General features: G+C 45.1%; 1 protein-coding gene across 1 annotated transcript in view; it reads right to left on the reverse strand.

Annotated features, from left to right (window-relative positions):
* LOC126272230 (neuronal acetylcholine receptor subunit alpha-4-like) overlaps window positions 1-10574 on the reverse strand; it is a 172188-nt gene extending 161614 nt beyond the window's left edge. Inside the window, exon 1 of the mRNA XM_049974931.1 lies at window positions 10205-10574. Coding sequence (XP_049830888.1) covers window positions 10205-10268 — 64 coding nt within the window. The 5' untranslated portion in view covers window positions 10269-10574. The remainder of the gene's footprint in view (window positions 1-10204) is intronic.
* Between the last annotated feature and the right edge of the window lie 9789 nt (window positions 10575-20363).

Here is a 20363-nt window from a genome sequence, read left to right on the forward strand (position 1 = left end):
CAAGTGACGGTTTTTTTAAAGGGCGATGAAGTAAGTAGTGTGAGTAATTGTGAGGAGGTTGAAGGTTTACATTACATCAGAGTAAGGAGACATAATATTTTATTCTGAAAAGGGCGACAAAATTACACATTTTGCAGAAGATTTAGATGCAATAGATAATTTAGAAGCAGATCGAAAAAATCTGGGAGTGGTTCATGAGATTGACGGTTGGTCTGAAATTATAATGTATACAATAGATATGGAGGAGAAAGGAAGGGATATTGGAAATGATCTTTTAAGTGAGCGATGTTTGGAGAGAGGTGAAATTAAAAGTGTACAGCCTATAAGTGAAACGATCGATGTTGCTGAAGAAAGTAAGTGTTCATCTCTCGAAACTATAGAAGTTGTTCCAACAGTAGTCACAAATATTGCCTGTATGCGTATGAGTCTGTTGGTGAACGAGGAAAGGGGGCCCGAAATCGAGCAGTTGAAAAAGCCGGAAAAAGTGAGATTCAGAAGATACTCAGACTGGCGAGATCAACGTTATAAGAGGCAGTTCTGGCGGAGTTGCACCTTTTGTACAACTACACAGCTGAATCACTGAGACCACAATTAACGCTGACAGCTACTGTGAGACTCTGAAAAAACTCAAACGGGCAATTCAGAACCGGAGAAGGGAAAGTTGAGCAAGGGCGTACACATTCTCCATGACAACGCTCGCCCGTGTCGGCAAACCGTTGCTCTCCTGCAACAGTTTCAGTGGAACATAATCACCCACCCATCCTATAGTCCTGAGTTGGCACCCAGTGACTATCAGCTGTTCCCTAGGTTAAAAGAACATTTGGCCGGAAAGCGTTTCAGCTCCGCCGACAAGGTGAAAGAAGAGATTCATAACTTTCTGAACAGCATGACGGCGAGCTGGTATGACATGGGCATACAAAAATTGCCGCAGCGTCTACAAAAATGCATCGACAGAAATGGTGATTATGTCGAAAAATAGCGCAATGTTCAAGCTGTAAACTGATGTAAACCTTTGTAGATATAAACAGGACTACAGGGTGTTTCAAAAATGACCGATATATTTGAAACGGCAATACAAACTAAACGAGCAGCGATAGAAATACACCGTTTGTTGCAATATGCTCCCCCCCCCCCCCCCCGCCCCTAATCCAGGTGATACTTCGCGGGACCCCACCAGGTGTGGCCTAAAAGCATCCGTTCTCGCATTAGTCTGGTTTTCTTTTTACATGACGTCGCTCTGTTAGACAAAGATATAGGTTTTCTAAATTTTTTTGAATATTACTGTTATTTTCTCACTGTCAACAAGCACATAGTAAGCAAGTAGTACGTATTTTAAATGGAACACAAGCCCATGGTAATTTTATATGTATGGCGAGGTGGCACTTCTAATCGTGAAACTGGGCACTTTGGTGCTCCGCTATTCGTTGCTTGCAACCCTAGCACGTGATCACTTAGCGTGTACTACACACGCCACCCAGCGGCGAGATCGGTAACTTGGTAGCGGGCCTGCCACCTCCTGTTCAGTCAACACACTGCTGACAGCGCACTGCTGTGCGGCAAGCTAGTGAGAAGCCAGCTTACATGGACGATACGACGATTTTATTAACTGTGTGCATTTTATCAACTGGATTTTTATCGAGACATGTATATGTCGAGAATGCCTTTTATACTTTGACTTCAGGTAATGTATCATTGCAGTTTTATAACAGGTGCGAAAAGATCATTGGAATTTTGTGTATTTTACATAATCTGTGATATGAATTGAAGTCTCTCTATGCCCACCTTTATCATCTTTACGTTTTCCCGTTACATCAGATGATGGCAACAAGAATGTTGAAACCGCTCATCTTGAAACAATAAAAAAGTGTCTACACTGTGACTGAGGCGTACAAAGTGAGTTCACTTTCTGTAGAACTTTGTAAGGTGGCAGAATAAATGGTCAGATTCACACCTTACAGGAGACCATTACAAATCGCAATGAGAAGGTGAAGATGACTCCTAATGTAAATCGAAAGTTATGGGAACATTTGCCTATGAATATGTAAAGAAGAAAGGGATGACAGTCAATCGACAGTATTTAACACACCATACCTATACAATGCATGTCTGTGAGTGGATGGTAGAACAGGGAATGCGAGTTGAGTTGCTTTTAGTTTTGAAAAGCCAGCTTCACAACGGCATAGCAAAACGGCGCTGCGGGAGTTACACCGGCAACCACTTAAATGGGTGGCAGGAAAGAGGGCAGCCACCCCGGGCCAGGTGATTCAAGCTGGAGGGCGCCTGTAGCGAGGGCATCAGTACAAGGGCAGACAAGAAGCTTTAGAAAACTGTGTTTCGAAATTCCAACAGGAGATGAACAAAAGAAAGTCACACATTTTCGTCCAGCAAGTGTGACACACGGAAAGGTCAAAGTACTTTAGGCGTCTAGAATGGGCACAAAACTTCCGATTGGCGGAAACTCACTAGGAAGGAGAAAACTACTGAAGTTTCGACGCAGTTTGATAGAAGGGACGCTGTGATTGGTAGAGAGTATTTCTACAAAATAAGAGGAACGCTCCTATTGGTCGAAAAAAGCCGTGACGTGAAAAAGGAACCCAAGTGGGGGGAGGCAGTTCTGCCATGAGCAGGACAACAGAGAAATTTGGTAGGGGAACTCTTCTCTGAACCGGCTTCAAGTGCAGAACGGAGCGTTTAACGCTACATACGATGCAGAGAAGAAATTGGTGTGGGCACTGCGTTCACAGTGGCTGCATTCCAGCTAAAATAAACTGTAGCAACGTTTAGCTCCAACTGTGGAGATACGAACCAGCCAAATTAGTTAACTGTTCTTGGGAGAACTGAGAGGGAACTATAATATGCATGCTGCTCCAACCACGCGTGTGTATATCACCACATAATAAGACTAGGGCTGAAGACATGTTTTCTCACATCACGAGAAACATAGGGAAAGTTTCTGCTGGAAAGTTCAGCAAAGACCAGGTTAGTTCTGTAGGAATTTCAGTGGAGGAGAGCAGCCGTGCAGACAGCAGCACGTCGCAGCTTAAGGTAAATACCGCATGCAGAGGCGTAAACTTTGTTGGTTCACCAGTTTGTGTCCACTGTGAACTCGAGCGGTCTTGGGTAATCTTGCGCTCAGATTTGTCACTTGACTAACCATCCACCGTAGACTTGATTGTCGTCCTAAATAGTAACGAACTTTGAACCGGAATCGGACGATTTTCGTGGCGAGGTACTGACCAACATCATAATGTATGTGTAGGAGCAATTTTGTAAAGAATCGTCCAATTAAACTTTCATAATATGGTGCTTAAGATTAATGTTCTTTCAGACACTTAATGTTTAACATTGTTGTGTATAAACTTATTTTAGTTTTTGATGTTGGCAAGATGCGTTATCCATTGCGCTTTTTTTATGTTGGCGACTTGGTGAGAAAGATTGCGACATTAAACTTGTAATTTCACTTCACACAGTTGTTCTCGATTCAAGAATAAGCAAGCAACCATTACAACTTGAGGATGACGTACGTTTGGTAGGGTTGACCTTCGGCCAATGGAGAAGCAGACAGTGGCGGTACACCACTGGGATAAAGTCGAGACCGGCACTTTTTTCCGGTGGTGTGCTGTAGGAAGTTTATGTTGAGCTTATGATGAAGGCAAATTCGCCTGTGCTATCGTGTGCTGTTCGATCGTGTAGGTGATAGATTCTGGGCGGTGATGGCAGCTATAAGACTAATTTTTGAGGACACTTTTCGTTTAAATCTACAAGGGATATTATTACGTTGCTGCCGGTAGAAGGCAGATCTCCTTGAGGTAACATGTATTATTCGGACATGTAGGTGGCTGATTCTGGGCGGTGCACCGTCGCCACGGTACCCCGACATTCTATGATTGCATTACAGAATTGATAATAGTCAAAGTATAAGTTTCTAGTCGTTATTTCGCAAGTTTTATTTTATAAATTATCATTTCGAAGTCTGAACTGTTTTGAGCTGGTGAATATTTAGTGTATTGTAATCTAGAAATGAACTCAGTTTCCGCACGTTTTAGTATGGGCCAATATGTAGACTTTTTGACTGCGGGATCACAACTACAGATTATTAGCTGCAGCGAGTTAGCGGCTGGACATGAAAGCAGACGTGCACGGCTCGACCCTGTGACTAAGTCGCGCTGTTCTTTTTGACAGAGTCGTGCGTAGCCTAGTTACCTAAGGTGCGAGCAATGTGAGGTAAAGTGGCCATTTTTTTGCTCGTATGGATAGCTGCTCAGAGAGTCACTACTCAGTAGTAAACCGTTATGCACCGTCACAAGTGGGGCAGAACAGATCCCAGTGGTAGAGCGTTCTTGATTGTTTATGACTTCTTCGTTTTGTCATGAAGGCACACTCACGAATACCGGTTTTCAACATGTTAGGACAATAGTGCCGTTAGTCTTAAGCAAGGTGGGTTTGTTTTAGCTTCAACATCAGTCCATCCAGCCACACTGTTAGATCTACAAACGCTTGTGAAGTTTTTAATCCTGTCTAGAGACCAGCCTCGATGTAAAAAATTAATGCCGGCACTTGGTTCACAGCAGCTATAGTTTTGCCTGAAGCCTGGTTCGCTCTAAGGCACTTCACTCTGAACCGTTCGGTAAATCCTGTTGTAGATAAGCCGTTCTAGTAGTTTATTACAGACCCCGAGAAGGGCGATTGGATGATAGCTCGAGGCATCGTCTTTCGGTTTCCGCCGTTTGAGGACTGCAAGGTTTTTTTTTTTTTGCTATCTTCAAATGTGCCTGACCCTTGCTCTAGCAGTGTGAGTTCCGTGTCTAGCATGATACATTCTGGGAATACTCCGTGTAGGCCTGCTGCTTTCCTTCGTTTTAGACATCTTAGGCAGAAACGAAACTATTGGACGCCTTTGAAAGACTTCGGGAGAGTGTCGAAGATCGGTCACTTCCAACAGGTATCACGCAAATACTGCTTAACACCACCGGTGTCCTTCTTAATGGCCCGTAAGTTTCTTCAGGTGTGCCATATTCAGCTGAAGCAACTCGTTGCTGATCAGACACCGTAGAGCTGCAAGATTTACGGGGATGCTATTTGCTGCTATTCCAAAGACTGCCAGGCGCTTTGAGTGGGATTACAGTCGGGCGACTTAGCAGGGCAGCTGGGACACGGCAGGGTGCCCGGGTGTTGTGTCCGCCAATGCGGACTGGTGCGCCCCACGCCACCATCTTGGCAGGTGGTAGCGCCCACCGAGAAGAGAATGTCGAATAAAACATCCCGGTTCGTGCAACGTGAATGACTTGACCTGAGTCTCGGTACGAGAAGCACCCCCAAATGCTGCCCTCAGTCCCAGGTCTGGCCGGAACTCTGTATAGTTTTCCACGGCCTCACGGAGCTATCACCGCCCGGGCGCCTCGCCTCATCTGGAGAAGCGAAAAATCGCGACTCTTTGGGCCGTTCCGCCTCCTGTCGGCTGCTGCCATTTAGTGTCTCGTTTGGCCCACTGGAGACGTGGAGCTTTAGGACGCACGTGTCGCAGTGGGCGACGGCCGCTTCGTGATGCAGCTGATTACACGAGGCGTCCACTGCACGAGTTTCTGTCGCAGAACTCAGTCAGAAACTGGGCGAGACAGGCTCGCACTGACAGATGGCAGCGGTTTCTGGCGGCTGTGAGACTAGTTCCCTCTGGCGTGGAGAACCACTCCTTGTTAACACGTGAGTCAGTGCACGCTGGTACAATGATAAACCTGACGACAGCATTCGCGGTGCAGCTGTGGCTACGCGGGCACCACTGAGTCACGTCTCCATGTCAGCACACCTGACCGTGCTGACTGCAGGGAGCCGACTTGCACGTACGCACACGCACGCACGCACGCACGCACGCACACACACACACACACACACACACACACACACACACACACACACATACACACCAATTCTGTGCTGTGGCATACGTCGGAGGTGGAGGGTCACGTGATTCCCTGAAAATACTTCTACACCGTCTGCAGCACTACAAGGTGGCGAGCAGGTTATTTTGAGGGGGTGACTAACGTCTTGTACCGTAGGCTCTTAATTAACGATGTATCTAGGTCAATGGCATCTCCATCGATAGCATTCGCTATGCTGATGGTACAGTATTGACTGCTCATGTCAACAACTCGTAGACATAGTGGAAGGTTACAGAAGAAATCATCTAAATATGGATATCAAAAAGACACATTTTACGGCTGTCACACGACATCCCAAACCCCTTACAAATGCGGATCTGCGAGTCAGTCGCTCCTTGGTACAAAGAGTAGATAAGTTTAAGAACTTTGGATCCTGGATCTTCGAGACGTTAGACCAGGCGGGAGTAGTAGGGTAGTGGGGATACTTTTGATATCAAATTGATATATAATTAACTTGATCAATTAATCACCCCTGACCTGCCCACACCCGCTCCCGGCAACGCCCAGCACCGCCCCAGATGACGTCACGTGTTTTCTCATCTTCACGTGTGCCCCAGACCCCTCCTCCCCTTACCCTCTCTCCCTCCCCACTTCTCTCGACCTACCCTATTGGTGAGAATTTCGAATTTTCTTGGGAATTTCTTTGTCCCAAGGTTATGCTGACACACACACCCCACCCCCACCAAGCCACGTGGGAATTGACAGGAAATTAAAATTGGCACGTCCGTTTCTGGGATTCGAACCCTGGTCCTCCTGAGTCGAAAGCTTGAGTGCACCCCCATAACACAATTAAACCACCAGAGGCGCTTGGAATTCATGGGAAATTAAAAATGACAGTGCCCTTTCTGGGTACTGAACCCAGATTCTACTAGATGGAAAGCCCAAATGCCGCCCCCCCCCCCCTCCCCACCATCACGACATGGAAACTGTCCAGATGCAGGAGAGGAAGGTTAGGTTAGTGTACTTTATTTATTTTGGTCCGGAAATTGATGTTAAGATCGAACCTAATTACATAATTAATCACAATGATCAGTCCTAATTACACAACTATATGCATAGCGCTACACAAGGACGGCATTAAAGTGCAATAAAGCTCAAAAACTGATGATACCATACAACTGGTGTTATCCTGCTCGGAAAAAATTTCGCAATACCAATCGAAACTAGCAACAGATACACTCAAACTCTACCCTATACCTACAAGCTGGTGGGAAATACGTTCAACTGACGAGATGCTGGTGGTGGACAGAGAAGAGTTTAAAAAGTATATTACCTGTAAGCACGCCGTATCTATCGTTGTTTGACGTCAGAGTTCGCTACAGATGTCTGCTCATAAACCACCCTGCAGCCCAGTTAATCGATACCAATACATGCTACCACAATTGATCCAAAAAATGCGTCATACTTCTAATTGCACTTCGAAATTCTCGTGAAAAAACCAGCACTCATAATGAACAGGTCATAATGGAGCACATGTACTGGGGAAAAGCGTCATCCTAAAAGACTGCAGTTGCGGTAGTTGAATGGTCGTTATCCTCGATAGGCGTCCACAAACTTCCGAAAATCGAAGCCCCCTTCCTATCTCCTTTCACCCCTCCCTCCCTCCATCCCCATATGTGGGGGGGGGGGGGGGCACGTGCTCCTTGAAGTGGCCAGCTGCTCCGCCGACTGCCTCACGGCGTGGGCATGTCGCGGGCCGCTCTTCATTGCCACCATCTGGCCACTGCCTTAAGGCGACTGTCCTAGACAACACAAAAGGGAAATTAAGTACCCTAGCATCACCCACCTGGAGAGTGGTCCAGATGATACGCAAAACTCGGCTTTCCACCATCTTAAGGCGATGTTCCTACACCAACACAGTAGCGTGTATAGTCAACTCAACAGTAGGAGCCGGCCGGAGTGGCCGTGCGGTTCTAGGCGCTACAGTCTGGAGCCGAGCGACCGCTCCGGTCGCAGGTTCGAATCCTGCCTCGGGCATAGATGTGTGCGATGTCCTTAGGTTAGTTAGGTTTAATTAGTTCTAAGTTGTAGGCGACTGATAACTCAGAAGTTAAGTCGCATAGTGCTCAGAGCCATTTGAAGAATTTTTGAAACAATAGGAGGTAAAAGGACGACCACCTTAAGTGCAACTTATGCACCTAAAATTTAGCGAAAGAGCACCCACACGCCGCCTCCACCCTCCCCCCTCCAGACAGAGAGCGGCTGCGTCCAGCGACCACAATTGTAGTAGACACGCCCCCCACCCCTCCCCCTCACGCACAACAGCTTGCCGTTCGGCGATGGAGAACAATTGTATCTGACGTCAACGCATCTATAATCAAGCATCTATTTAAAAAAGCAAAACACATTTGCGACCATAATAAATGCCCTTTTTTCCAAGAAAATAGGTAAAGTCCATTTTCTTTTAGTTTTATGAGCAAAATCGGTATAGTTTATATGTTCAACTGCAGTCGCATCTCATTATTTTGTGATGGCCAGAGAAGTGTACTGCCATCGATGACATATGATCAGCAGAGACCTGCGTAAAATCAGGAAAAAAAAACTTCGACTATTTTGATGCGAGAATTACCAATCACCACAGAATGTACTCGTTATTTCGAAATCGTCATCAGAGTAAAGAAAAAACGAGTGTTTAAACTCCAAAGAAAAAAATTCTATATTAAGCAATTTCTTCCAGCTTTTTGAATATATTACACGACCTGAGAGCATCTCTCGCATTCAGTGTCTGCAAATAAACTCTCATTCACGTGTGTATTACAAACATTTCAGACAATCTTTCACACCATTGGCACACATGTCGCAAAAAAAAAAATTCATTTAACGTTTGACAACAAGAAGCTATAATTCAAGAGAACGTAGGTGATTTGTGCACTATGGCAGATACCCTTTTACCAATGCCATGCTATATCATACTATCGTTTAGGAAACAAATCCTGAGAGCCTATCTCGCCCTGTGTAGGTGGGAGATTGAAATTTCGTTAAAAGATACTGCCGCAACGAAAAAAAAAAAAGAAACGCTTGTCGAGAATCATTTCGTGATGCCCTAGCCATCGCTTCCACCCGCCAGGTGGTATGTCATTGATATCAATTTGATAGGCTAATTAATTAAATTGATCATGAGAGTCACTTTCTATAGCGAGTAATTTTTTTCAGCAGTCAGATTACACCCGCCAAGTAGGACAACTGGGAATCCATGGAGGGAACACGACGTTCTTTTCGAGGAACACTATTGAGAAAGGACATGTGAAGCTGCCCACAGAGGAATTCTACAAACCACAACTTACAATTCGCGTAAGGACCGCGCTAATAAAAAAGAAGCAACATTATATCGCCTATGTTAGCATCACCCTGCATAAAAAGCCGTTTTGAATCTACTGGCACAAACGGTCTTAGACGTAAGATGGTAGGCCTGATCCGTACTTAGAGCCGGCCGGAGTGACCGAGTGGTTCTAGGCGCTTCGGTCTGGAACCGCGCGACCGCTACGGTCGCGAGTCGAATCATGCCTCGGGCATGGGTGTGTCTGATGTCCTTAGGTTAGTTAGGTTTAAGTAGTCCTAAGTTCTAGGGGACTGATGGCCTCAGCAGTTAAGCCCCATAGTGATCACAGCCATTTGAACCATTTGAACCGTACCTACTTACCGTTCTGAATGACGGACGTTAAATAAGCCAACAGCGAGAAAGATCGAGGCATTTGAAATATGAATTTACCGCACAATGCTTAAAATACCGTCGACAGCAAGAATAAGTGACAGCAAAGTGTTGTGAAGTTTACGTAATCGGCGAGAAATCTCAACAACGTTTAGAAAAAGTACGTGCAAGTGACATATCTTAACGGAGCATCAAATATATACCTCTAGAGTTCATCGCATGAGGCAAGATCAAGGGTAAAAGAAGAAAAGGGCGTAGAAGAATATCTCAGTTTGTTAACAAAAGGGTGGGGACACGATACTACAGCCCATAAAATAAAGATCCACCGGGTCGCGAACATCCATTAATGGATAGGCAGAAGAATAATAATAATAATAAGAAGAAGAAGAAGAACTCTTTGGCTGAGCTAATGAGGCCTGTGATTTGTGTCTCGGCAGCAGACATGTCAGAATCAGTGCAGCGGGTGAATAGGAAGAGGTAGGTTAGGACCTACGCTGCGCTGGGAATGGCAACGAGAATCGTACGCTGTTAGGTGAACGCCAGCAGCGTGGAGAAGAGGAAGACGCCAACAGAAGCGACGCAACAGCAGGCTCGCTGGCGGGCGCTGACGAGAGCTTACCGTTTATAACAGCCGTTACGGCCAGCAGGAGCAGCAGCGGCAGAGGCGGTGCGTGCGGCGCCATGTGTCAGAGTGTGCGGGCCACGTCCGCCGCCCCCGCCGCCCCCGCCGCCCCCGCCGCCTGCCGCGGTGTCGCGTGTCGCTGATAGCCGCCGCCGCTACGCCCCCTGCCGCCGCCGTTCACCACTCGCTGGCGGACGCACGAAATAAATTCACATCAGCTTCCATGGCCCTCCCTTACGGCTGTTGCACATCGTAGACTTCCCGTTACTGAGGAGCGAGTGTTCCACCAGACTGCGCCCACGTTCGTTGCCGCCTCAGACGTTTCGTTACTCGCGTGTCTCCTCTCGCGCACGACTCGACAGTTTTCACACATCTCCAGTTCGCTATCCTGTAACAAGTAGATAGTGACAAGGAGTACCGAATACACTGTGTCCCTCACCACGTTTTCCTTTCCTGGCTGCAGTGCGTGGTAGACTCGGCCGCAGTCGGCGGTAATTGTAATCCTCGAGAACCTTCGCTTCACAAGCTACCTGTTCCCACCGTACAGGAAATCACCGGTGTACTGACAGCCCACAGGGCTAGCACATTCTCAACGGGGCCCGAACAGGACTCGAGCAGCGGCAGTTGGTGAAGCGCACGAAGCCCGAGTCCTGCAACACCGCCTCAAAGGAAGGCCTCGGTGCTTGTTCGTGACGTCACGTCAGCTAGGCACGGCCAACGCCAGGTCTGCTGCAGGCATACTCATAATGGTGCTGTCTCCCTCTCTGACTCAGGAAAATGTGAAACTATTGGCGGCAGTTGACCAACACACATTGTTCTGAGAGATTTCTGCAATCAGTTAATTGTGCAATTCATTACACTTCTTAACAAATACTGTACGCCTGAACTTAATTTTCCACCTGTTTTAAGGATTGACATACAAAAACAACTTCATGGTCCAGCAGCAACAGAATTCGTGCTTCTTTTCCTTATTTGTAAATTTGAGGAAGTTACGTTTGTACTGGGTTGCTTTTACAAGAAACTGAACATATTGGTGTCTTCTTTAGGTACCTTGGTTGACTATGGGGCGAGGAGCACTGAATGTTAATGAAATATCTTGCGATTGTACACGTTGGGGAAGGGGGGGGGGAGTAACAGAAGAAGAGGCAAAAGAGAGATACTTGTTTTATCAAATAAAATTTTGTTATCTTATGAAGTTTCTGCTTTCACTTGCAAGAGGGGAAAATTTATCTTTTCCAATGTGCATGTTTAAAAAAGTTTAAGCTCAGCAGTATTTTCGATGTATGAAGCTATTTTGTTTCCTGTTTAGAATTCCTTTCGTTGAAAACGACTGTAATCTAATGACTGGCAACAGCTGGACATTTACATATGTAAATTAGTTCACATTTCCAGTGACGATATCAAAAGAAAATAAATAAATAAAAGAAACGAGTTCACTGTAAGGGGGTTGGGGTAAGTTTCGATAAAAAAATGGATGAAGTAAATATAGTTACTTGAATGTAAAATTTCCGAAGCTTGCAATGGGGCAAAGCATCTTCTCATGTTGATCTACGTTTGTTACCACTGGATTCAGTAACACAGAACTATGATCTTCATTTGTAGCTTTACGATAGTAAGAAAATATTTCATCTAAATAAAACTGCAGAATCCAAATTAATACCAAACTTCTGTACAAAAATAAGAGATTTATAGTGATAAGCACGCCCAGGCGTTTCTGCCTGCAACAGACCTGGCGTTCGCCGTGCCTCGCTGAGGTGACGTCACCAACAAGCACCGAGGCCTTCCTTTGAGTCGGTGTTGGTCCTGCTCGTGCCGAGCGTAACAGTTCGTAGCTGACATTTTGCCTCCCGCCTGTGTCGATAGCCACGGAGACGTCACAGGGAAGGCCCTGTATCATGAAAACGCACACTCTAAAGGTGTCCGCAAAAACTTGTCGAAGAAAAAAAAACTATCCTGGAGGTATACATTTTGTGATGTAGCTATTTCTAAGCCTGGGTGTTTCAAACCACATAACACTCAGACGAATTTAGGACCGTGTGTACAAGTGTGTCTTCGGAATAAAAACGTGATGCAGTAAAACAAAATGGCTCTAAGCACTATGGGACTTAACATCTGAGGTCATCACTCCCCCAGACTTAGAATTACGTAAACCTAACTAACCTAAGTACATCACTCACATCATTGCCCTAGGCAGGATTAGAACCTGCGTCCGTAGCAGCTGTGCAGTTCCGGACTGAAGTGCCTAGAACCGCTCGGCCACAGCGGCCGGCTTCAGTAAACCAGATTCAGTAAAACATTTCGCGTGTCTGATAGCTCGTAATAAGATTAGATAAACCAAGTGTCATCATTTCAAATAAAACTTCACATATATTTGATTTTATTCGCAGTCACAAAATAATGGTTTTCGAGAAATGTGTAAGTTGCAGCCCACCTGTTCCATCCCCGACAACCGATCCTCGAATGTGCTAAACAGCTTTTCTAGCAGGGCTATGGCGAGCTGCCCGAATCCCGCTGCTGTCTTCCGCACACTCGCACACTGAGGTGACAAATGTCATGTCCTGGCACTGGTCCGTGTTCCTTTCGCCCAGCATACTGTAGCATCCCGACGTGGCACGGTCTCAATTAGTCGTTGGAAGTCCCCTGCAGAAATATTGTGCCATGCCGTCTCCATACCCGACCGTAACTGCGAAAGTGTTACGACTTGATCACGTCCCATAAATTATCGATGGGACTCAGCGCGGGGGAACTGCGTGGCCATATCGTTCGCTCCAAGTGTCTAGAATGTTCTTCAAACCAACCGCGAACAATACGCAATTTTCCTATGTTAAAAATATAGTTTGGATTGTTGTTATTCGGAGTGATTATAACATCCAGATCGCATTTATGGTTAATAGTCTCAACAAATATCTCTTACTTTTATGTAATTAAAGATGAAAAATCATTAAATGTCAAGATTTGGTCACGTGATCGAAAACTCTCTGTTATTGGCTGAAGCTCTCGTAACGTCACAGGTGGAGTAAGACGAAGCTATACTTGTGTTACAGGAGTGTTTGCTGAAGTTAATAGGTCTTTACATACTTTTCCTGCAAGTACTTTACCGATTTAGTCATGGAAAACGCTTTTACAATTTTTAAGTTATGAAAGTCGTTAGTGGAAAACTTACGAAAATTGATGCGTTTATGCTCCACTCCTTTAGAGCGGCGATATAAGCAAAGATTTGACATTCTTTTCTTTGCTTTATGCGACATCGCTAGACTCCTTCAAAACTAAGGAACTGTGGAACTTTTGCGAATGAGTCCGCATGTTATAACTAGATTGTCGATTATCAGTCATGAAATATGACCCAACGCACAATTAAATTATTCTTGGCAAAGCTTAGTCCAAATTTCTGGTTTATAAGGTAAGCATCAGAGGTACCACACGCGGCAGCGCTCTGTGTCTCAACGGATAGCGTATGTAACTACGGAAAGGAAGAAAAAAGGTTCTAACACTGGGGGGTCAGTAATTTTTGAAAGTTTTACACGAAATATGAAAATAGCGTTAGCGAGAACTCATTGTAACAAAATTTGGCACGTACTTCGATGCGACATGCCTTTAATAGGTTCCACAACGAAACATTGTCTCGAAATTTGGTAGAAAATCCGAAGAAATTCTGGTCGTATGTAAAGTACACAAGCGGCAAGACACAGTCAATACCTTCGCTGCGCAGTGCCGATGGAACTGTTATCGACGATTGTGCCGCTAAAGCGGAGTTATTGAACGCAGTTTTCCGAAATTCCTTCACCAGGGAAGACGAATGGAATATTCCAGAATTTGAAACACGAACATCTGCTAGCATGAGTCTCTTAGAAGTAGATACCTTAGGGGTTGCGAAGCAACTCAAATCGCTTGATACGGGCAAATCTTCAGGTCCAGATTGTATACCGATTAGGTTCCTTTCAGATTACGCTGATACTATAGCTCCCTACTTAGCACTCATATACAACCGCTCGCTCACCGATAGATCTGTACCCACAGATTGGAAAATTGCGCAGGTCGCACCAGTGTTCAAGAAGGGTAGTAGGAGTAATCCATTTAACTACAGACCTATATCATTGACGTCGGTTTGCAGTAGGGTTTTGGAGCATATACTGTATTCAAACATTATGAATCACCTCGAAGGGAACGATCTATTGACACGTAATCAGCATGGCTTCAGAAAACATCGCTCTTGTGCAACGCAGCTAGCTCTTTATTCGCACGAAGTAATGGCCGCTATCGACAGGGGATCTCAAGTTGATTCCGTATTTCTAGATTTCCGGAAAGCTTTTGACACCGTTCCTCACAAGCGACTTCTAGTCAAGCTGCGGACCTATGGGGTATCATCTCAGTTGTGCGACTGGATTCGTGATTTCCGGTCAGGAAGGTCGCAGCTCGTAGTAATAGACGGCAAATCATCGAGTAAAACTGAAGTGATATCAGGTGTTCCCCAGGGAAGCCTCCTGGGAACTCTGCTGTTCCTGATCTATATAAATGACCTGGGTGACAATCTGAGCAGTTCTCTTAGATTGTTCGCAGATGATGCTGTAATTTACCGTCTAGTAAGGTCATCCGAAGACCAGTATCAGTTGCAAAGCGATTTAGAAAAGATTGCTGTATGGTGTGTCAGGTGGCAGTTGACGCTAAATAATGAAAAGTGTGAGATGATCCACATGAGTTCCAAAAGAAATCCGTTGGAATTCGATTACTCGATAAATAGTACAATTCTCAAGGCTGTCAATTCAACTAAGTACCTGGGTGTTAAAATTACGAACAACTTCAGTTGGAAGGACCACACAGATAATATTGTCGGGAAGGCGAGCCAAAGGTTGCGTTTCATTGGCAGGACACTTAGAAGATGCAACAAGTTCACTAAAGAGACAGCTTACACTACACTCGTTCGTCCTCTGTTAGAATATTGCTGCGCGGTGTGGGATCCTTACCAGGTGGGATTGACGGAGGACATCGAAAGGGTGCAAAAATGAGCAGCTCGTTTTGTATTATCATGTTATAGGGGAGAGAGTGTGGCAGATATGATACACGAGTTGGGATGGAAGTCATTACAGCATAGACGTTTTTCGTCGCGGCGAGACCTTTTTACGAAATTTCAGTCACCAATTTTCTCTTCCGAATGCGAAAATATTTTGTTGAGCCCAACCTACATAGGTAGGAATGATCATCAAAATAAAATAAGAGAAATCAGAGCTCGAACAGAAAGGTTTAGGTGTTCGTTTTTCCCGCTCGCTGTTCGGGAGTGGAATAGTAGAGAGATAGTATGATTGTGGTTCGATGAACCCTCTGCCAAGCACTTAAATGTGAATTGCAGAGTAGTCATGTAGATGTAGATGTCTCGATGGTGGGATGTACATAGCTTCACATTAATGTAAGAAATGGGCACCTCAAGATAAATGCATCTACTACGCGTACAAACAATCTTGTTTTTTGGAAAGAACTGCGAGTAGTGAAGATACAATCGTACTCCCACGGTACAACGAGGTGCAGGACGAAGACGTTCTGTATACGGAGAGATATGAAGCACGTACAGCATGCCTGCTGGCAGCAGCTTAGTACGCAGCTCTTCAGCTTACAGAATTTTTAAAATATAAGAAGATAAGAAACAATAAAACCGGGTGATAAAACGGTGCCTTAAATTGTAAAACGGCGGAAAATTGTGGAAAGTTAAAATATAAAACAAAAGGGTTGGCGAAGCTAATAAAATACATAGGAAGCAGACAGGTAAAATAGTAAACAGACAATTAAAAAATATGGCGACAGTCTGGTTACTGTTTGCGAGAGATATAAAAATCACACCCAGCGACAGTATGATGTCCGTTTGCAACACTTCGGAAAAGACGCACAATACTTAACTCACACTGGAAACACTGCACTACAAAGTCGGCACAAAGATGATACACCACAGTCAAGGGCACATAGGGGAGGGTGGGGAGGCACTTGGACAGATGACGGGAAAAAGGGGGAGGAGACGAAAAACAAATGGGTGGGAACCAATGGAGGGAGAGGACTCATAATGGGGGGGGGGGGGGGGGCGCAGGGCAGACACAAGAGGGATTGGGGAAAGGCAGAGGAGGTAAATGCAAAAGAACTTGGTGGAAAGAAGGTAGGCAGAGAGAGGGTAGATGGAGAAAAAGCAGGATGGAAGGGTGGGGGGAGGGAGCACAGGAAAAGGACAGAGGAAGGGAGGGGGAGGTGAGGATCAGAGTTGATAGGAGGGATAAATTGAGGGAGAGAGGGCATCATCTGGGAGGGGGAGTCGACAGAAGCTACCTTGGGAGTGGAGATGAAGGGTGTAGAGATGGAGGGTAGGGGGAAACAATGGCGAAGGCGCGGCAGAGGGCGGGGGTTGCAGAGGAGTGGAGCAACCAGGGGATGAAGGGGATCAAGTCCGCGGGAGGTTTAGAGTATGCGAATATGTTCGAGGATTAGGAACAGATGGGGGAAAGGAATCAAGTTATAGAGCATCCGCGTGGGGGATGGGAGGCCTATACGGAAGGCGAGGGTGAGTGCATGGTGCTCGAGGATCTGGAGGGACTTATAGAATTTGGGGGGGGGGGGGGGCGGATATCCAGGCGGGACTGGCATAACAGGGGATGGGACAGATTTGTAGGTGCGGAGGATGGTAGAGGAGTTCAAACCCCATGTCCAGCCAGAGAGGAGTTCGAGGTGTTGGAGGCAGTTTTGGGCTTCAGATTGGATAGAGTGGAGATGAGGGATCCAGGTGAGGTGACGATCAATGGTGAGGCCAAGGTAAGTGAGGGTGGGGGGAGAGGCGGACAGGACGGGCGCAGATGGTAAGGGAGAAATTAAGGAGCCGGAAGGAGCGAGTGGTACGACCTACGGCTATTGCCTGAGTCTTGGAAGGATTGATTACCAGGAGCCACTGGTTACACCAAGTGGCAAAAAGGTCAAGGCGATTCTGGAGAAGGCGTTGGGACAGTTGGAGGGCAGGAGCGAGGGCAAAACAGCTTCGTCAACCAGATGCCGTTTTATACCTTGTGTACGCGATATTGCCGCCATCTGTATATGAGTACCGCAAGCCTTTCGTCACACTAGTGTGTGCAGCCGTGTCTTTGCTTGTTGTTGCAGCGTTTCTATAAGACAGTAATGTTTCGGTTCAGTGTGGGATTGTTTTGACACGATAACGAGTCCATCTGTTGCTACTTCAGCTGTTATCAGTACTGCCGGAGCACAGCCATGCTGGCTGCTCATCAGATCATAGAAAATAAAAAATCAGATCAGGTAAGAGACCCCATTCAAACAGTGCGCTCGAGACTCCGTAATACCCACAAGTTGTTATGCTATGAAAAAAGTATTTATGTGTAATAGTCACTAGTGATGTCAGAGAAAGAACGCAAATAAAATGACCGTGGATTGTTTAGCTTCTGCAGACGGTAAAGCGTTAATTACTCACTCATTGGATAGCGCCAAAGAACAAATCGCATAACTGCAGAAACAAGCAGATAAAATAGGACTAAAAATATAGTTTGAAAAAATACAGTGCATGGCAGAATCAATTATGCTCCCCAAAATATAAAAATTTATAACCGTGTAATATCTAAAACAGACTGTTTTAAATAGTTAGGAGAATGGATAACGAACAGTACAAAAGAAAAGATACAATAGAAAATAGAGTACATAGAATGGAAGGTAAAAACTTGTTATGCTAGTACTTTAGTACAAGTCTCGCAAAGAGCTTCAGATGTGTTCCTTCCTACGAGACTAGCCGAATGATAAGCGGTTCGACCGGCTTTGTGCAGACGACACTGTAGTTCTTCAAGAAGAACTGTTAGTCGAAAAAGGCTCTGGCTTCATTTCCTGTTTGAGTACACATTTTATACTTCATTTAGTGATTGCTTCTACACAATTTTTGTTTAGTTAACGATTTTTAAGATAAATAGTTAAGGACAAAAGTTGGAAAATTTATCGTTATTGATTTTTCGTATTTCCTGTTCAAATGTAATATCGATGTTGCCATCGATTTGCAACATAAAGTATGATTTGTAATACAGGTTGTGACTGATACAATGAATTAAACTTAATAAAACTAATTTGATTTACTAAGTTAACAGTGAATACTGCAGTTAGTATTGCATTAGAATTTTTGATGAATTTGTGAAAACTAATTATCGCAGTATTTCTCAGAGTGTTTGAAACAAACCTTGTTTCATCATAGTAGACAGAAAGTGAAGAGAATCTGTTAGTGGAAACGACTTCACAGCCCTTATCTGTCTCCATAAGATATCTCCAAGTCAAGTTCCGATATGAATGTCAAACAATTACGAAACCTTCTCTATATTACGGGGTTCTTCAAAGAGTTCGCATTAGAACACGTCCTTTGCGCCATAGATAAGTGATGTGTGTGGCGCCCTCGAAAAAAAAATTAATTAATTAAAAACGAACTTACTCTCCACAGCATTATAATGTTGGTTAGATCTATCACGTAACAATTATAATGAGTCACAAAATAGGTTATGAACAAAGAAACTTCTTAAAGAAACAGAAATTACCGCAGAATAAGTGTATAACAAAGTCGAGGTCTGTAGAGGCAGAGATAATGAATGACACGCCTTTGGCTTTGAAGAAGCCTTCAGTGACTGCCACAGCAGACTCGTATGGGAAGACCTCTCATAATTGCTGGTCGTAAGTAAAGGCTCTGACTGGCACCAAAGTTAGTGTTCCATCACTCGAGGATGACACAGGAAACTGAGGGCAGCAAAGCGAAACCAGAAATAATGAACTCGGTTTTCAAATGAGATTTTATTTAAGGAGACACAGAAGGACTGCCGCAATTTACTCCTTACACCGCTGCTAACATGAGTGATTTACAAGTATTAGCATCACTGGCGATGAGAAATAGCTAACATCGGTAAAATTAAAAAAATTATCCTTGTCAGATTGTACACAGAATTTTCAACTTTGCTAGCCCCCTTTTAACGAAAATATACTCTACATCTCTTGAACAAACAGCTGTCCCCAGTGGTTCGCATAAACCATAGGTCACGCCCAAGTACAAAACGGGTAGTAGATGAAATGCACAAAACGACTCCCTATATCATCGACGTCCAATGGTTGTACGATGTTAAAACATATTCTGAGCTGCAATTAAATACAAAGAGCGATCAAAAAGTTTCCGTTTGAGGGAGTTGCTGAAGCGCATATGCAACGTAGCGCGACTCCGCTGCGGGTATATAAGCACCAATGTGTATTCAGGGGGTTAGTGTGGCATTCGTGTCTTTCCGACGTGCGTGCGGTATATGCGGAAACGTGAATCACGGCGACATTATTACCAAAGGCTCCAAACTGGACCAACATGCTGTTATTCTTTTCTTGGCTGCCAAAGGACCAACAAAGGTAGACATCCATCGGAGAATGAAGAATATGTATGGGACAGTACGTACGTCGAGAACCACCACTGTGAAATGGTGCGCCAAGCCGTCCTGCCGTTTCATGATAAAGGGCCTTCCCACATCGCAAATGTAGTCAGGCAGAAGTTACGGCAACTCTAGTAGGAAACACCCTACCACCTGTCCTGTAGCCACGATCTCTCCTCATGCGATTATCGCGCCTCCGGTACCTTACAAAGCGCCCTCGAAGAATCGCCGATTCCAGTCGGACGAGGATACGGGGAACGCCATCACGGACTTTTTTCACGCAGCAGATAGGGTGTTTCACCAGACGGGCGTTACCAACCCGGCGCGTCGGAAGGATGATTGCCTCATGCTCACGGACTTTTTGCCCAACTGACGCACCAGTTCTGGTCTGCACGGCACTCGGACATTTTTGGTCGCCCCTTATAGGTATCTCGAAAGGAATGGCCCCCTGCAACATGGATTCGAAAACATCGGTCATAACGAGTCCCAGTTCGCATGTTTCTCACGCACATAAAGAAAGCCTTGGACCGAGTCAAATAGGTGGAAACATTATTTATTGACTTTCAAAAAGCATTCAAGTGACTACCAGACGAAAATTTACTAACGAAAGTACTCGCATATTATGTGTCAAGTAGGGACGGCAGAGCATATTCTCTTGCATGGAGAGTCAGCGGGAGACGTGGAAGTAACTTAGGGGCACTTATTTGGATCCCTGATCTTCGTGTGGTGTACTCGTATTAAATACCTGG

Source organism: Schistocerca gregaria, chromosome 5 (assembly GCF_023897955.1).
Source record: "Schistocerca gregaria isolate iqSchGreg1 chromosome 5, iqSchGreg1.2, whole genome shotgun sequence".
NCBI lineage: Eukaryota > Metazoa > Arthropoda > Insecta > Orthoptera > Acrididae > Schistocerca > Schistocerca gregaria.